This window comes from Monomorium pharaonis, chromosome 1, assembly GCF_013373865.1.
Source record: "Monomorium pharaonis isolate MP-MQ-018 chromosome 1, ASM1337386v2, whole genome shotgun sequence".
Lineage (NCBI taxonomy): Eukaryota > Metazoa > Arthropoda > Insecta > Hymenoptera > Formicidae > Monomorium > Monomorium pharaonis.
Window position 1 is genome coordinate 11993367 of NC_050467.1, and position 19351 is coordinate 12012717.

The 19351-nt window shown below is 37.1% G+C and overlaps 2 protein-coding genes across 5 annotated transcripts in view; both read right to left on the reverse strand.

Moving 5' to 3' along the window:
* LOC105833360 (WD and tetratricopeptide repeats protein 1) overlaps window positions 1-19351 on the reverse strand; it is a 213377-nt gene that overhangs the window by 132517 nt on the left and 61509 nt on the right. The gene's annotated exons all lie outside the window — the stretch shown is intronic.
* Window positions 3631-5612, reverse strand: LOC118648322. The gene is made up of 2 exons (XM_036294650.1): window positions 4532-5612; window positions 3631-4320 (listed from the first exon to the last, which is right to left on the reverse strand). Exons 1-2 carry the CDS (start codon window positions 4539-4541, stop codon window positions 3773-3775), a joined length of 558 nt encoding a protein of 185 aa, XP_036150543.1. The 5' UTR covers window positions 4542-5612; the 3' UTR covers window positions 3631-3772.

A 19351-nucleotide genomic window follows, 5' to 3' on the forward strand; every position in this document is an offset into this window, starting at 1 on the left:
GCGAGCGCTTAGACGTTTTCGTGTATATTTGTTAAGCATACCGTTTAAAATTGTAATTGATTGTCAATCGTTTGCTTTGACAATGGCAAAGAGGGACTTATGCGTACAAGTGGCCCGATGGGCACTACTGTTGGAGGAATTCCAAAATGTCGTGGAGCATCGACCTGGTAAGAGCATGACGCATGTCGACGCCCTGAGTCAAAATCCACTATCATCTTGTCTAATAGTAAGCGAATGCAGAGATAAATTGGCGACATGTTTAAGAAAGGCGTAACGAGAGGATGCCTGCTTGGCTAAAATTTTCGAGGCGACTGAACGAGAAGAGATAAGCAACCATATAATTCGCGGAGGAATCCTGTACAAGGAAACAGGGGACGATATACGGATGATCATTTCTAAGGCCATGCAAACACAAATAATAAGGAAAGTACACGAACAAGACCATTTTGGCATCAACAAGACGGAGACGTTGGTTAGGGCTGATTATTGGATCCCGAATTTACGCTCTAAAATCGAAAGCGTTGTGGCGAATTGTGTTGCTTGTATTCTGGCGGAGAAAAAGCAAGGAAAACAAGAATGCTTCTTAAATCCTATTGAGAAATGAACTGTGCCACTAGATACATTTCATGTCGATCATCTGGGACATTTACCATCTATTAAGAAGAGTTACAAATACATTTTTGTAATTGTTGACGCATTTTCCAGATTTACATGACTATATGCAACCAAATCAACAAGCGCAGCTGAGGTAGTTAATCGTCTGAAAAAGCAATCATCTATTTTTGGCAATCCCAGACGGATAATTTCGGATAGAGACTCAGCTTTTACATCGCGAGAATTTGAAGAATATTGCCGGACGGAGAACGTGTAGCATATTTTAACAACTATGAGAATACCACGATCTAACGGTCAAGTTGAGCGCGTTAACCGTACCTTGATACCATTACTTACTAAACTATCAGCTTCGAAGCATAATGAATGGTATAAGTATCTTGACGTTGCGGAATTATGTCTAAACACAATGCCACACCGAAGTATTAAAACGACGCCTTTTCGTGTATTATTTGGAGTTGATCCGCGAATTCGTGACGATCCTAATATGAGGGAATTATTAGAAAACGAATTTATTACTTTATTTGACGATGACCGAAGGAAACTTCAACGACAAGCTCAAGAGAATATTATAAAAATTCAGAAAGAAAATAGAGTTAATTTCGACAAAAGAAGGAAAGCGTCTTTTCGTTATCAAGAAGGAGACCTTGTGGCTATCAAACACACGCAATAGATGCCTGGTCTCAAGTTAGCATCTAAATATCTTGAATCGTACGAAATTGTGAGTTCTGCGCAATGATCGTTACAATGTGCGCAAGGTCGGTGAACATGAGGGACCTCTCCAGACTATTATATAGTCCGCTGTCGATGATGTCTGGAGTCCAGACATCATCGGCAGTGGACTATAGAAAGCCGTGGATCAGCGGTGAGGACGACAATAAAGTTTCGAAAATCGATAACAGCGGCAAAGATGACTAGTATTCGGGTCGAATACTCGATCAGGACGGCCGAGTGTGGGGACCAAATTTTGTGACGGCACTGATAGTCTGATAGTGGGAAAGTTTGGCTGTATGTAAGAGATGCGAAACGAATGAGGGAGAATACATCGCGCCGTCGAAGAAATAACACGTTTTGTTTTGCGTCCTTTGCCCGCGCTAACATCCTTTTTGAATCTCGCAACGGTTCCGCCGAGACCGAACTTTTGTATCCTATTACCGTTAAATAAAATCGATTAATATCGTAAACTACTACAATTATGATCGTGCTCAAAGACGGTCCGCAGAAAAGAGAGAGAACGCAAATAACATTAAAGGACGCGAAAGATGATACACCTTCAAACACCACTGGGTTACACACGCGTGGCGCTTCATATCCGTATGCACACACACATAACATACACAATCTCACAACAGAGTGAACAAGGAGTTGCAACGTCGCATTGTACAAGAGCAGCGAAAGACGTAAAGTGAAAATGAGACGTAAAAACTTATACGCAAATACTCACTTCATCTTCTCTCTCTCACACTCTCGTTCATGTAACGCAACGTTGTCGCTACGCCGTGAGTGAGTCACTAGTAATCGTGATCAAAATAATGAACATTCGATTTAATTTACATAGAAATGGCACTAGAAATCATTGTAAACTTTGTTTCAATTTAATATAAATAATATGTTGTAACAAATGTTAGTTTTTTAAGAAAATCAATTGTTAGGATTTTTATCTATTAGCCATAACGTTCAATTTTTTTACGTTCAGCCTATCTTTCCTATGTTAAAGACTCAACTTTAAGACTTCATAGCTCAAGTTCGGCACACTAAATCGTTTTAAAATTTCAACCAGTTATGCAAAATAATTTGATCTACCTAACAAATTTTTTTCAAAATCTATTAAAAATTAATTTTAGTATATATCTTAAATAAAAAATGGAATTCAAATACAGCCTGTTTGATAAGAGCGACACTCGAAAACAATTTAAAATAATAAACTGAAAAAAAATACACACATTATACATGATGTCAACTGTAATGCTTTATTATTAATAAGTTGTCCAGTCGCCTTCATTATCAATAATTGCCTGACACCTCCAAAGCATACTTTCTACTAATTTTATAGCATAATCTTTAGACAAAGATCCAAATAAATTAAATCTGTCAAACCAACTGCTTGACGGTCCATATCTTCTTTCCTCGGAGCTTAATTTCATAAGCGCCCCAACATTTTCTATGGGATTACGATAATATTTTTCGCTCGTTTTTCTCAGTAATAAAATAATGATAACAAGAGAGATCGATTAAAACGAGCAACTACCAAATTAAATATAATGCTAAAGTACAAAGTTCCTTTATTAATGTTTAATATTATTAATATTTAATAAAGGTTTCTACCTAATTTACCATTTCAATATTACTTACAAGGGAAGTATCACAAGTGTCCGACGCCAATTTGATTTTCCTTGAAATATGTTGTCAAACACACAAATCTAAGAGACACGTATTTTTTTTTATGAGCGGAGTTTCATGTTTAGAGGGTGAAACACCTCTTTGAAAAAAAAACAATTTTATTCTTTCGGAGCAAATATCATCGAAAGTATAAAAGATAGAAAAAAATTTTTTAAATAAAAGTTGTACGGTTTCAAGAGTACTTTAAATTTGTAAAGAAAAAAAAATTTTTTTTAAATTTTTTTGTTTAACAAAACACCCCCCACCATTATTTTTTTTAAATTAAAAAAAAATTTTTTTACTTTATTAAAAGATTTCTTTTTTCTAAATTTAACCATGTATATTAAAGTTATGTTACGAAATATCATTTTTGAGAATTAATTATAAAGATTTCCGTATATAAGCTATCCGTGTTCATGTACGCAAATAATTATCGTCTAAACAAGATTATACACAATTTTGATAAGATATATAATAGAAATCTATATAATTGATTCTAGCATCACAAATTATAAATTATAAATAATATTAAGAATTATAATGGTTTTTATTACTTTTCTTTAAAATTAGTAAATTTTTTTATTTTACTAATTTCTGTACATTATTTCTATATATCTTGTGATTATTTTCTTAAAGCTATTTTTGGTCTTATGCTTTTATATTTTGTTTATTTACATAATAAGATTGTGATTTACATCATCACAATCATTTCTAAATATGTATTAATAAAATAGTTTTTAAATATTTATACAATAAATTTATACATTTTGTATTGTATCATTTACTCATTATACTCATTGCAATAATGATACTCAACGAAGAAATGTTTTAAACATAATGATTTTTTGCACCATGAACATTTTACTATAGCTACATTATTGCAACCTTCGATATCACATGTTGTTGAAGTATCATCCAAACTAAATTCTACTGGATTTTTAAATTCCTGTAGTCTTTCGTTCGTATAACCACTTTTAAACCACGAATATTTAAATAAGTTACGATATCGCGGGGATGACAATTGATTATGTATCAAAGATTGCAATTTTATTATATTATTTCGTTCATGCAAATTTATATCACATTCCAATAATAAAACTATATCTGAAAATCTTTTAGCAAAATTTTTCCAAATTCTAAATCCGTAAACATCTAATGGTTGTATTTTTCCTGTAGTACCTTTCGGTATAATCATAGTAGTAATATGTTTATCTAGAGGTGTTAAATCCGAAATGATATTGGGACAATGTCCGGTCCATGAATCGATAAGAAGAACGCTATTAGAACCAACGTTTGAAAAATAAGCTTCTAACCACATTTTAAAATGATCTGTAACAAATATAAATTAATTTAATAACTTTCTTATGATTGTTATTAGATTGTTAAATTAAATATAAAATTTTATAAAGATGATAATTGATTATGTATCAAAGATTAATTTTATTATATAATTTTATGTAATTGTTTATCCAAATTTATATATTTTTTTAATTATCAATATTTAAAAATCTAAAACCTTATAAAAGGAAATTTATATTACCTGATGTCATTTTACCAGATTTCGATGCTTTTACAATAACATTTGTTAGTTTAAATAAAGTTTCTTGTACTCTCGGTCCAAATTCGCCGTTAGCTTCTTTCAAAACAATAAATAAAAGTGACAGCAAATTACCATTACATGATATTATTGATTGTATCGTGTATGAATGGGTTGTTGATGACACAGATTGTACGATACGCCCTACTTTTTTTATTCCTTTAGGAGACAATTATCTTCCAGAATGTATTTCTAATTAAAAACTACTTTGATCAGAATTATAAACATTTTCTGCTCCAAACTGTTCAATAAGTGGTTTCACTGTTTTTAAAAAATTATTTGCTGAGTTTTGTAAATCAATAGAATCTTTCACTGTTCTTTTAGTTACAAACTTCGTAACTTTTCTTGAAACAATTCGATGGGATTTTTTTAATCTTGATATCCAGCTGTGAGATGCTTTAAATATAGGAATTACATTTCCTATTTCTTCTTGAGCTTGTAAAGCCCATTTTTTTAAATCGATATGAATCATGAACCATAAATCCTGATTCAATAGCTGCAGTAAATTTATCATGTGTAAATTTGGAGATATAAGATAATTTTTCCAAACGATTTCCAGTTGATTGTAGTTGTTCTTCCCATCGTCTTAACTGACGTTCATATGAAACTCTTTTAAATTTACTTTGTACTAATTTTAGAGAACGATGCCTTTTTCTGTGGTTAATTTCTTTATTATCGTCTAAATTCCGCCAATATTCAACAGCTCGTCTTTTATAAGTACTGTCAAAATTTACTTCACTGTTTGAACACTGTAGATGAGAATTTAAATTATCTTCACTCCATGCTTCTTCGTCATCTTCAATTATTTTGAAACTGTGTAATTTATAAGGTTCTTGATAATCGAGATAGGTTTCTTCCATCACTTCCAATCCATTATAGTGAAAAATGCTATCTAGCAATAATTTTTGTATGTCTTCTTTTAATTGTATTTCTGCTTCAGTTACTGGCGTTTTTGTTAGATGTATTGAACTTATAGATGCCAATAAAAGTCTAACAACATTAAGCAGATTGAGAATCATTTGTAAAGATGTTAAACTTTGCTTTGTATTATAATTTAAAATCAATTTAACAAATTGCACACATATGATTATTACAAAACGATTGCACTGATTGAACGTAAGACTACTACATGACTATATTTATACTGTCAATTTATACTTATCTTGAGTGTACACGTTAGCCTAATAAGAGATAAAGATTAATTATATTTGATGAAAACATTTTAATTGAAACATGTAATTCATCATGTTCTTGATATGAGGGATACGTGACTTTTAGTTTATTATATATATATATATATATATATATATATATATATATATATATAGCAATAATTTTTGTACGTTTTCTTTTATATATATAATGAACTAAAAGTCACGTATCCCTCATATCAAGAACGTGATGAATTAAATGTTTTCAATTAATATGTTTTCAATTTAATTAATCTTTATCCCTTATTAGACTTACATGTATATTCAAGATAAGTATAAATCACGTGTTTTCAATTAAAATGTGTGTGCAATTTGTTAAATTGTTTTTAAATTATAATACAAAGCGCATATGAGCACGGATAGCTTATATACGGAAATCTTTATAATTAATTCTCAAAAAAGATATTTCGTAACATAACTGTAATATACATGGTTGAATTTAGAAAAAAGAAATCCTTTAATATAGCAAAAAAATTTTTTTTAATTTAAAAAAAATAATGGTGGAGGGTGTTTTGTTAAACAAAAAAATTAAAAAAATTTTTTTTTTCTTTACAAATTTAAAATACTCTTGAAACCGTACAACTTTTATTTAAAAAATTTTTTTCTATCTTTTATACTTCCGATGATATTCGCTCCGAAAGAAAAAAATTATTTTTTTTCAAAGGAGTGTTTCACCCTCTAAACATGAAACTCCGCTCATAAAAAAAAATACGTGTCTCTTAGATTTGTGTGTTTGACAACATATTTCAAGGAAAATCAAACTGGCGTCGGACACTTGTGATACTTCCCTTGTTAGATTCAAAAATCTTAAATGGTTGTGTTCTGTTGCTATGGTCATTTAAAACACAGTTATAGAACACATAAAACCTTGACTGGGAGAATTTTTGACACATATTGACTCTACATTTTCACGCTCTCCAACGAAAAATGGGGTACTTATAATTTTTTAACCACAAAAATATTCAATATTGGACCAATTCATTGTGAGACAAGAAATCATTTTTAACGAATATTTCAACATTCACCAACATGCCCTATTTTCACGATTCATACTATTGGTTAGCACCATTCCTTTATACTAATTAATATTGTAAGGTAATACTTAAGGGGCTACATACACCCAAAGAAGTAAAAAATAGGCCTTTTTCTCGATTTTTTTTTTTTCAAAACGTAATGTATGCAATTAATCCTAGTTTTCTTTACTTTAAAATACATTCTTAGAACATGTTTCAGAATAAACTTGAACTAAAAATATTTAAAAATGGCGGAGATATTGTCCTCGTCGCAAGATCTTGTTGAAAAAAAGTGCTCCGCGGTGCCAATTGCAGCTCGTACAGGACTTATCTGAAATAGACCAACCTAAAATTTTCTTAAACTGAATAATATTATCTAGTCTTTATCGTAACCGATTTTTAAAATATCGATTTTTGGCAAAATGGCGGCCGTTTAAAAAAAAAAGCTATTTTTTAGGGTAAAAATCGATCGTTTCTTTAACTTTAAAAAAAAGTAAAAACTCTAAAAAAAACCACCACGATAAAGACTGCCTTTTTTGTGTAGATTAAGCCCTCCAAATTTCAAGTAAATCGGTCCAGCCGTTTCCGAGATATTTTTGGCACGCGTTTTGAAAACATGCTTTCGAGAAAAACGCGTTTAAAGTTTGACATTCGGTTAAAACGTAATTTTTTTTCAAACTTACATGGAGTCATCCACTCCAGGGCCATATAGTGAACCCTCCCCAGATGTAGCGGCATCAAAGGCTTCGATTCTAACTTGCCGGCGTAATATTCTTGCGTAAGCTATCTGCTGCAAAAGATTAGAAGGCGCTCATCGCGCCCCAGCATCGTCGAACGCGCTTGGACCTTTCTCGCTATATCTCTGACAATTTTCAAGGAATCACATTGAAACTTGCAAGAAATATTCTCAAGACCTTATACTTTACGAATATGCAAAAAACAAAAAATCCATTTTTTCAAAATTTCTGAGTGTATGTAGCCCCTTAACCCATTACTTCCCAAGCGGACATTTTATAGTCGATTGGTTTTTGGCTCAGAAAAGTGATGAGATCACATGAAAACTTAAAACAAAATATGCTTTTCTACGTAAAAAGAGTTGCTCTTTCAGATTCCGGGGTCAAAATTTCAAAATTTTCTATTGGAAATTTAATATGGCGGCTCAAAGTTGATATAAATTTTTTCATCGACTATTGACTTTTTATAGTAGAAAACTTCGAAAAATTTTGTCCATGACTGTTGTAAACGATTGAAGTGACGGAGTTTGCCTCTTTAAAGTAATAAACTATGATTATTAATTGATTTTTTAAGTAGTTCAAGTAGTTCAAGATAGTGGATGCAGTATGGCGTTTAAATACATGGAAATTATATTTTATTATGATATATGTGAATGAGCAGTCATTTCTCGCGTTTTCGAGATCGCTAAGTACGAATCTTTGGTCAATTAGTCATTTTTCAAAATGGCGGATACAATATGACGTCAGAAAATTAGATTTTGTTGCGAACTATGTGTATCATATTACATCCGCCTTTTGAAAAATATAAATCAAACTCAAGATTCGTATTCAGCGACCTCAAAAACATATACAATCAGTACCCACGCACATAGTTCACAGGAAAACATAATTTTCGTGTATTCTGATGCCATATTGTATCCGTTATTTAAAAAAATAAAAACCATCCAAAATTTGTTCTCAGCGGTCTCACAAATACATAAAATAAGTACTTGGAGGCATAGTTTTTAATAAAGTATGATTTTTATGGCATATTGTATCCGCCATTTTGAAAAATGAATAATTGACCAAAAATTTGTACTCAGCGACCTCGAAAATGTGAGAAATGACTATTCACACACATATATCGCAATAAAATATGATTTCCATGTATTTGGACGCCATACTGCATCCACCATCTTGAACTACTTGAACTACTTAAAAAAATCAATTAATAATCATAGTTTATACTTTAAAAAGGCAAACTCCGTCACTTCAATCGTTTACAACAGTCATGGACAAAATTTTTCAAAGTTTTCTACTATAAAAAGTCAATAGTCGATGAAAAAATTTATATCAACTTTGAGCCGCCATATTTAATTTCCAATAGAAAATTTTGAAATTTTGACCCCGGAATTTGAAAGAGCAACTCTTTTTACGTAAAAGAGCATATTTTGTTTTAAATTTTCATGTAATCTCATCACTTTTCTAAGTCGAAAACCAATCGACTATAAAATGTCCGCTTGGGAAGTAATGGGTTAAAGAGAGCTCACTGTTCTTCGAATTTGTTAAAACTTAACAATATTGTAGGTTTTTGTGCGTAGAACACGAATCTGACAGAAAAAAGTGTCGCTCTGCTCCGCAAGACGAGATATTAATCGTTAAAGTTCACTATTTGACAGGTTATAAAACCGATGAAATGTTGCGACTGAACATGGGCCCGTGGCCATATATGCGCATACTTTTGATTGAAAAAGAATTAATATATTCTTAAAAAATGCGTGGGCGGGGGAGGGGCAAAGCCCCTCCCTCTGCACCCTTTCTCGTAATTTTTTCTAACCTAACCCACACGTTTTAAAGTCAATATTTGGTTAATGTAAAAACATTGGAAACAAACAGCGTGGAAAGTCGCAAACCTATGTGGTACTGTACAAGCATGGATGTCGTTTATTTTACGTTTTATAAATAAGATACATGATATCAGTGCTTTACGTAAAGTAAACGATGTTTACGCTTGTATAGTACCATTTAATTAAATTAGAAAAAATTACGAAAAGGGGGTGCAGCCCCTCCCCTGCCCACGCGTTTTCTGAGAATATATTAAGGTAATACTGAAGGAGACGGTCTTGTTTCACGCGAAACAAAGTATTCTCTGCTTTAACAAAAAAAAAAAAAAACATTTGTTAAAGCAGAAAATACCTTGTTTTGAGTGCATGTAATTGAACACATTGAAGTGTTTGCACATGTAATCACGGAGCATGCGCATATATTGCCACGGGATCATGTTCAGTCGCAACATGTCGTCGGTATGATAGATTTCATAATTTATCAAATAGTGAACTTTAACGATTAATATCTCGTCTCGCGGGGCAGAGCGACACTTTTTTCTGCCAGATTCGTGTTCTACGCACAAAAACACACAATATTGTTAAGTTTTAACAAATTTGAAGAACAGTGAGTTCTCCTTAAGTATTACCTATTGTAAAATAGGGTATTTAAGTTGAGACTAATGAAGACAAAGTAAGTCGAAACGTATCTTTTTAATTTTTGAATATTAATAAAGAAACTTTGTATTTTAGCATTATATTCAATCTGGTAGTTGCTCGTCTTAATCGACCTCTTTTGTTACCATTTTCTATGCAATTTGCATCTGGTGATTGTGAAGGCCAATTCAGTACGTCAACGTCATTTTCTTGTTTCCACAGTATAAAGTCTAGTCCGATATTTCGGATCATTGTCCTCTTGTAGTAGCTAATTTTCATTTTCCTTCATAAACCACCTTTGGGCAGATGGTAATAAACCCTTTGATATATTTTGACCATTTTAGTAGCGTTCAAATTTCGTGTAAAGATGTGCAAAGTGCCAAACACCGGTAAAATCATTTTGTCCTTTTTTTTCATCGTTTTTTCCACAGAGTCATGATTCAACAGGTCATCAACGTTTCTCATATCGGAATAGCGTTTTACCCATTTACTTACAAATGTCTTGGACTTTTTCATGTATTTAGTAGCCGTTCCGTACGACATTTTTGGTACTTACGGATGCAAATACAGAAACATGGCTTCGTAACGTGATACGTACACAGCACTCATGGTAAAATGTTTATTTATGACACAGGTCAAACAAATTAAGGCTTTTTATACAAAGCATCTTGGAAAAAAGATCCCGCTATCTGTTCGCATTCAAATGTGTTTTCTAACAGTTTCTAGGAAAAAGTTTCGCCGTATACGTTCTTATCAAACGGACTGTATGTAATTATAAAACTTTATCAATAAGGAATATAAACATAAATTAAAAATATTTCTTGTAAGCAACTTGGGCAATATAGTACCTTAATCGAAAAAATAAGAATATCGATAATGTTAACTAAAATTCTTTTCATAAAATTTAAAATTTTATTTATGTCAAATCATTACACAAAAAATGTTATGTTCACATAAGCTGTTAAGAAAATAACGATAACTTATGCTTTGTTAAAGGGACTAGCGCATATCACAATTGTACAAAATATTCTTTGGACTTTTAAGTAATATTTCGTTAGTTTTCTCCTATAATATTAAGTGTACAACTTTGCTTCCGTCGTTTTTTTTTTCGAAATTCGAAGCTTTATTGTGAAAAATTGGTTATACATTTACGATTCAAAGTATTGTCCATCGCTGACCACTACTTTCTCCTATCTTTCTGGCAGCATACGAATCCCGCGTCAAAAAAACTGGTCATTTTTTGAGACGATTCACAAATCGATCCAATTTTTCACTTCTTTATAAGAACGGAAGTGCTGGTCAGCCAGGCCGTGTATCATTGATCGAAACAAGTGATAGTCAGAGGAAACAATATCCGGAGAATACAACGGGTGGGGTAGAATTTCCCATTTCAACATTTCCAAGTATGTTTTGACGGACTTTGCGACATGGGGTCGGGCATTGTCATGCTGCAAAATCGTGTCTATCGTTGTATTGCAGCCGTTTGTCTTTCAGTGCTCGGCTCGAACGCATCATTTGCTTTCAATACCGATCGCCTGTGATTGTTTCAGTCGGTTTTAGTAGCTCATAACAGACTACGCCGAGCTGGACTCACCAAATACAGAGCATAACCTTGGAGCTGTGAATATTCGGTTTGGCTGTCGACGTGGAAGCATGATCGAGAAGTCCTCATGATTTTCTGCGCTTGGGACTATCGTAATGAACCCATTTTCATCCCCAGTCACAATACGATGCAAAAATCCCTTCCCTCTTTGCTTTGAAAGCTGTTCACAAGCAAACAAACGCCGTTCAACATCTCTCGGCTTCAACTCGTACGGCACCCAATTTCTTTGCTTCTGAATCATTTCCATGACTTTCAGGCGTTTTGAAATGGCTTGTTGAGTCACTCCCAATGATCCTGCCAATTCTTCTTGCATTTGACACAAGTCTTGATCAAGTAATGCCTCCAATTCTGCACCTTCTCTCTTCCACTGCCATGCCGGTCTTCAAAATCACCGTTCTTAAAACGTTGAAACCACTCTCAACACGTTCTTTCACTCTATCTAATACGGCCTCACCATACGTATTTGAGAGCATTCGATGAGCCTCAGCCACAGATTTTTTCATATTAAAGCAAAAAATTAAAACCTTCCGCAAATAATGAAAATTTGGCGCGTAAGTTGACATTTTCAATCGAGAATAACTTTATGATGCAGACACAAATCGACTAATATTTCAAGGGAGCGTCCGAAATGGCCATGTTCGAAATGGCCATGTTCGAAACGGCCACGTTCGAAATGACCACGTTCAGAATGGCCACGGGAAATATTGCACGTGGTTCAATTTGCCCACGTTCGAAACGGCCACGTCCGAAACGGCCACATCCGAAACGGCCATGTTCAGAATGGCCACGAGAAATATTGCACGGAGTTCAATTTGCCCACGTTCAAAACGACCACGTCCAAAATGGCTACGTTCGGAACGGCCAAAGGCCCCCTTGCACCCCCCTCCCCCGCGTGCGTGCGTGCGTGCGTGCGTGCGTGCGTGCGTGTGTATTATAGCAGAGATAAGCAAAATCCAAACGATCTAATACTCATTAATAAATAATAATGTTGTAATATTAATTAACACCCCCTTCACACACCCCCTTCACACACACACACACACACACGCACGCACGCACGCACACCAAGTGTCACCAACATTTATACATGCAGATATATGTATATACATATACACTGTGACGTGACAGCCGCAGGCTGCTGTCCGTCACAAGGCCCTGAGGGCCCTTACGCATTAACATCACGCGGGCCCTGTGTCCTCCCGCTCGGGAGCGGACGCAAAAGCGTGTTATCTTATACTTTTGTGTGTGACGTCCCACGTGCTGTCCGTTCAATTAATTGTTAAGATTTTTGCGAGCGCTGTACCGCGGGTGCGGCGGGTATCGGTGGCTCTGAAGATCTCGTTGTAATTTTTGGGCGTCTCGTCTCAACGGCGAACCTTCCCGGAGATCGCAGAGTGAATGGACATCGAGGGAGTAAAAGAAGACCCTTTCTAAGCGGGGGTCCGCAGGTAATGCCGCCTTTATCTTGCCTACCATTTGTGCCATTTGAGAATTTCGATACTGCCGCCGAATCACGCTTTCAGGATCCAGCGACGACGCAAAGCCGGCATCCCGACGGGGCGACTGCAGACCCGATATCGCAGGAAGTCCGGCGAAAGGATCGCGACAGCTTATGATCAGCCAACGCCCCGTCGAGAAGGAAGTAACGCCCTGGTGGCGGAGGATGCGCCCGGCAAGGAGAGAAGAGACGGCCGCGGAAGGAGGCGCGGAGAGGATTCTCGTGCCCGGGGCCCATAATTATCGACCGCCGCGCTTGGATCGATCAGCCGGCGACAGCGTGGGCACCGCGCTTTGCGCGAAAATCGATTTTCGCGAAATCAGCCAATAAGGGCCCGGAATGCCGGGGGCAAGGGGGGGCGCGCCGCCGAGCGGCTCCCGCGAGATCCAGGATTCCTCACTCGTGCTGCGGACGTAGTCGAAAATACTGTGCGTGTGTTCCGAAGTCCCGAGCCAAGGCCTGTAAGAAAGGACGCAGGAACCGAGACCATCCCGACCCGGAGGAGGCGAACGAGAGAGAGGCGACATGGTGAGGCGAGCGTCACACTATTGTAAAGCCACCGAGCCGCGGGGAAGTCGCGTAATTATCGTAGTATTTTCCGGCGTACTGAGTGAAGCCACGAGCTCGCGAATTTATCGGAGCACCGTTGTCTCGCCCGATCGCGCCCGCCCGCGTGATTTCGCTCCGCGCTGTACATTTCGTATTATCATCGCGTTGCGTGTGCGTCCCGATCCGCAGCCGAGTCAATCGTCATTTCGTCCGGTCGTCGTGTCACGGGTCATTCTCGTGTTGTAAATTGTCGCGCCTTGGTAAATTATCATTAATACTGTGTAATTGGTCAATCGCATTTATGTCGCAAGCCCTTCGGTAATTGCGCTCTGACAATACTCGATGTAATCGTCTTGAACCGCCTGGTTGGCGAGTGAATAATAATTACCGCGCTTATTGCTCGCGAGATTCGTTAGCGCACGGGAGAACACGAGTCCGTCGCGTGCCGCGCGGGCTCGGAGTTACAGTTCGTCCCGTTCGCCCTTGACGAGGTCGTCATTCTATCAAGAGTTTGGCGTCCTCCAACGACGCCAGGTCAAGCGTAGACAAGCCGGAAAATTCCCGCGTACGCACAATAACCCGCTCGTCAAGCATCCCGTTTCCGCGAGATACGATACCCAGCGGTCGTCAGCTGGTAGCGCGCGCAAACCATCGCCACTCTACAGAGCCGTCTGACCTTGTAAAATATCCGATCAAATACAATTGTTAACTCTTTCTGTTATATTAATGCTGTGTCACTGATTCTCTCGCCTTCCCGATTTCATCCGCCCGCACCGAACCTCCCCTTCTGCCATTTGAGGGCTGAGCAGCTGGATACCGGAGTCGCTAACGCCCCGGTCGCCTAGCGTGCGCCCGTCTTTCCCGCGATTCTGTTACCGTAACGTTCATTCGCGATTTGGTGCACACAGAGTGGTACGCTTAACGTACCTGGCGCCCAACTTAGTATTGCGCCGGAAAATCTCTCGGAGATAGTCTCCCCGACACCCGGGCGGCTCAGGGCCGCGACCAGGGACGAAGGCGAAGTTGGCCGCCGCTCGCAAGCGACGGTTACAACACATATGCGAGCAAGTTGACTAGTGCAAACGCACGCAGTTAACCTTAAAATATCAATTTTCAAAAATTTTTATCTCCGAAACTAGACATAAAAAGGTCGCACAAATGATAATTTTTCATTAAGGCTATAAGTACTACAATATGTAAAAAATTCAATGAAATTAACCGAGCTTTTTTTTTTCATATAAATTGTGCGGGGTCCTTTATAGAATTTGATTGGTGGTGTCCGTTTTATACTGTGCGCATCTGATACTCACTCATTGTCAGTAAAAACACTCCTAAAGTCAAAGTTGGATGTTGCTACTTTTTAATTCGACGTTGAAACAACCTAACTCCTGTGCGCGGAATATGCTCAGGGGAGGTGCGAACGAGAAAAGAACGGGAGTCGTTGTGTGATTAAACAACTATACGTAAATTTATTAGAGCTGTATAAAACAAGTTACAATGTAATGAGACAGACGAAGCGCGAATATAATACAGAGTACATGTAGACGGTACTTTGAATTATAAATACATGGAGTGAAATGCGGTATAATTTTGATTTTGCGGTATGTAACAAGAATAGTGCGAAATATGATAAGTGTACGGAAGGTTTAAATTAGTGCGAATGTAGGTGCGAGATCTGTCGACGCAGTCCGCGAGAGCGCTAGTTGCCGGGAGCGGCTGATTCGGTAAGCCTGGACACAACCGCAAAGTGCGGCTAGTCCCGGTAGACGTAGCACGGGTTTTGCAAAAACAGATCCCGCCTTGTAAGTGCAGGAAACCTTGCCAGGAGATGGAGGTAGTTGGCCCGGCCGATGCGCTCGACGGGAAACAAGACACTTTCCCCCTATTCGGGAGTGGATGATCACGGTGTGGGGAGAGCCTTCCTGCGTTACGGCTGGTGACGGCCAAGAACACTTCACCCCAGTCGTCGGATAGTGCTTTTGCGAGAAAAGGCGTGCCCAAAAAGGGATAATGACTGGATAGCAATAGCCGGCCACCAAGAACGCTTGGTTGGGGCAAAGACGCTTCACCCCCGGTTTATGGTTCGGTTTCTATCTCTGAACAGGCTTCCTAGGATAAGGAAACATGCGGTAATGAGCTCGGCGGAAGACAAAGTGTCTCTGGAGTTCTCTCGCCCAGCTTTTATACCGGTGGAGGCGCGCCTTCGGGAACTTTCGCCTCGAGTTCAGATTTCTCCGTCCTCCGCGGTTCCCCTTCTCGTGGAGGCGTTGGTGCGCGTGCGCGTCGGTGAGGCGATGTGCTGCGCTCGCTCGCTCAATTTTCGCAACGGCCGTTTGAAATGTTCAAAGGTGGGAGCCGGCGTCCCGCACCTTCTCGCCACGGGATCTTTAGAGCGATCGGCGACCTCCTTTCGTTACGGAATGATATTTTAGGGGTGCATCGTTACAACGTTAATTTTACAAACTTATACAGACGTTCCAGCACATTGTTTTCGGCAATCTTCAGTGTAAATATTACATCGATAAAACGTCTTTTTACATTGAGATCTTTACTTACAATTTGGGCATAGTCTATTCTTGTCAGTTTCTTAGGTTGTAGTAATGCAGTGAGTCTCTTTAGATAGTGTATGAAATTCCATAGTAGGTTATGGGTATCAATATAATATATATTCTGAAGATGACCAAGAACAATGTGCCGAAAAACGTCTGTATAAGTTTGTAAAACTAACATCGAATTAGAAAGTAAACAACATCCAACATTGACTCCAGCAACGTTTCTACTAACAAATTATTAACCCTAGGTGAACACCTATGGGTCTGTGGGACCCCGACAAAGAATCCCGCACAAAACAAATGGAAATGGAGGTACAGTCAAATTGGCTGAAACTGATATATATTGTAATTTATGACATCCTAATCAAAAATCCTCACAGGCGCTAGGTCTGAAAATGGCCAGTTTTCGAGATATGTAAGGTTAAAAGTTGAAAATATCAATTTCTGATAATCAAGCGATTAAAAGTACAAAGCAAAGCGTGATGTTATTTAACGTTGTTATCTCAGTATGTTTACACGCACACACGCACGCACGCACGCACGCACGCACGCACGCATTACCGTCCGCATTAGTGTTATCCAATGTTTATAATTACAGTTAATTATTCAAAATAGATCAATCAATTCTACTCCTCCTATTTCTTCAGCTTGTTGATTGTTCCTATTACCAGCATTTCTTATATGATTAAGTAATTATAAAACGGTCCTTTTCAGGACTAAAATAATCTGCAAATCCGATCCCGCAACCTCCCCGCGGTGCACATTGGGTAATACCGACGGTAATGCGTGGATGCGTGCTCGCATGCGCGCGTTTCTCTCTCTCTCTCTCTCTCTCTCTATCTCTCTCTCTCTCTCTCTCTCTCTCTCCCTCTCTTTCTCTCTCTCCCTCCCCCTCCCTTCCGCCCTCCTAAATAAATTAATTTTTAAAGTATACAAGTTTTACAGATAATCTTCTATATATCCAATATTTCTGTTGCCAAAAAATTCTGTTATTCCGTTGCAAAAAAATTGTTAACTAAATAGTTCACTAACCCATTAAGTCCCATGGCAAAACGAGTCGTGATTAGAGTTGCCAACCGTCCAGTTTTGACCGGACAGTAAGGTTTTCAAAACTCTTGTCCGATGTCCGGTTAATAAGTCAAACCAGACGTCATATGTCCGGTTTTTAAGTATGGCCACCCTAGGTGGAAATGATTGGTCGACGTCAATTCGACCAATCATTTCCGGCTGGGACGGAGCATGCTCATATTGTCACACTTCGTCAGTATGACCTTTGACTATAGAAGCATGGACTGCTAATTGCCTATCCCAGCAAAGGTTTTTTGTGTAATGGAAATAAAACGCACCCCCAATGTTAAACTGGCAGAAAATGGAAACATTAGTAAGATCCCGATGGTAAAAGATGAGGAAAGAGAGAAACAAAATGAGTCATTTGTCGCTGTTTTATCAACTTTTTGCAAATTACCGAATACGCATTAAAAAAATTAACGCAAATAAAGGAGGGGTTGAATTAGTTTCATAAACATACATATTTATGCAGGTAATCTTGCTAATATATTTCCACAATAAAATTAGAAGTAATTAATTAAAAAAAACAAAATTTTTTAATTGCATTACTTCTAATTTCAGAAATAATTTCTGAACGGTCGGAAATCTTGAGTTATTCAGTTAAACCTTTCCTGTCTGTGGTGTATGATCCGCGAGGATTATTTGGTTAATCCTGATTAATCTGTGGCGTAGAATCGTGAGTCATTTGCTGAAGACTCGCCCCTTTATAGTGTAAATTCGAGTGGATGAATGGCATATAAGTAGGTAGTGTTGGATACTAAAAAAACTCGAGTCATTATTTTAGAGCCTATTCGGGTAATCAGGTCACATGTAGATAGGACATTATTCGATACTTGGATCTGGTATCTTGAATCCGCCATTTTAAATTTTCAAGATCCGACTTCAAATTCGAAAGTGTCAATTGGCAACTTTGCGGCAGATAGAAGGCTACAAAAAGGACTATTTTCAACGTACACCTAACAAAAAAGATTAACTCTAGAATGTCACTCCAAGGTAGTTTTGTACCCCAAAATTTGAATTTGCTTTCTAATTTAGCAGATAAAAAAAAGATTCGGTCACCAACTATAATTCAATTTAAAGTCTAGGAAAGGGAAAGAATTAGCATTTACGGACATCATAGCACCATTAGCTTTGCAGTAGTAGAAACAAAGTTAATATGGAGTACATTTATACTCCAGTCTGCTATTCATGTTTACATTTCGTTCGAATACCATTATACAAAACACAGTTTTTTCGCATCAAAGCGATTTTTCCATGCTGTTTGTCTGTATCTTGAAATAGTAAATGTCTTTATATATATTAATTTGTATTAGTAGCATTTTTTGCATTAAAAGTCGCTTAACTAAAATCATAAAGACACTTTAATAATTTCTTTTACTTTAATAACGTAATTTCCTTTGTACTAAATTAAAAAATAAATCTTGATTGCAGCTTACTTGAAACTGAGACTTGAATGCAGCTTACAATAATAGAAAAAGAGAAAATTCTGGATGTACACGAGAAGAATGTAAGATATAAGAAGTGAAAATGAAAAAAAGATTCGAGGACACAAGGGTGACAGGAAAGATAGAAGAAGGAGTAACAAGTACAACGAATTTAATATGGACAAAGAGAGCAAGACTGGGAAGGGGCTGTGCGATGGGTTCATTGTCTTTCAGAGAGTAGATAGTAGATAGTGGAATCAGTTAGGTGCACGTGGAGTAGAGGGATAGGAATTATAAGTAAGATAGGAGAGAATAAGATTATCAATGTATGTAAGAAAATGGAAGGGGTAGAGCGGTTTAATTATCTTATCGTTATGTCATTGGTATATTAGAATATTGAAAGTGAGTAGCGAGAAAAATGATTAAATAAGATTATATTGTAGGATTCTCTTCTTGGCAATGGATGCTGAAGAGAAAAAAGATTTGTTGTACAAGAAGGATTCTTACGATTATAGAGTAAGATAAGATAAGATACATTACAGTAAGTTTATAGATATATAGATTTATTTGATAGTGAGAAGCCATGCGATTAGATATTTGGATAGAAGGATAGTTAAACGGTTAGAGGAATGTAAGTAAAAATGTAGAAGGT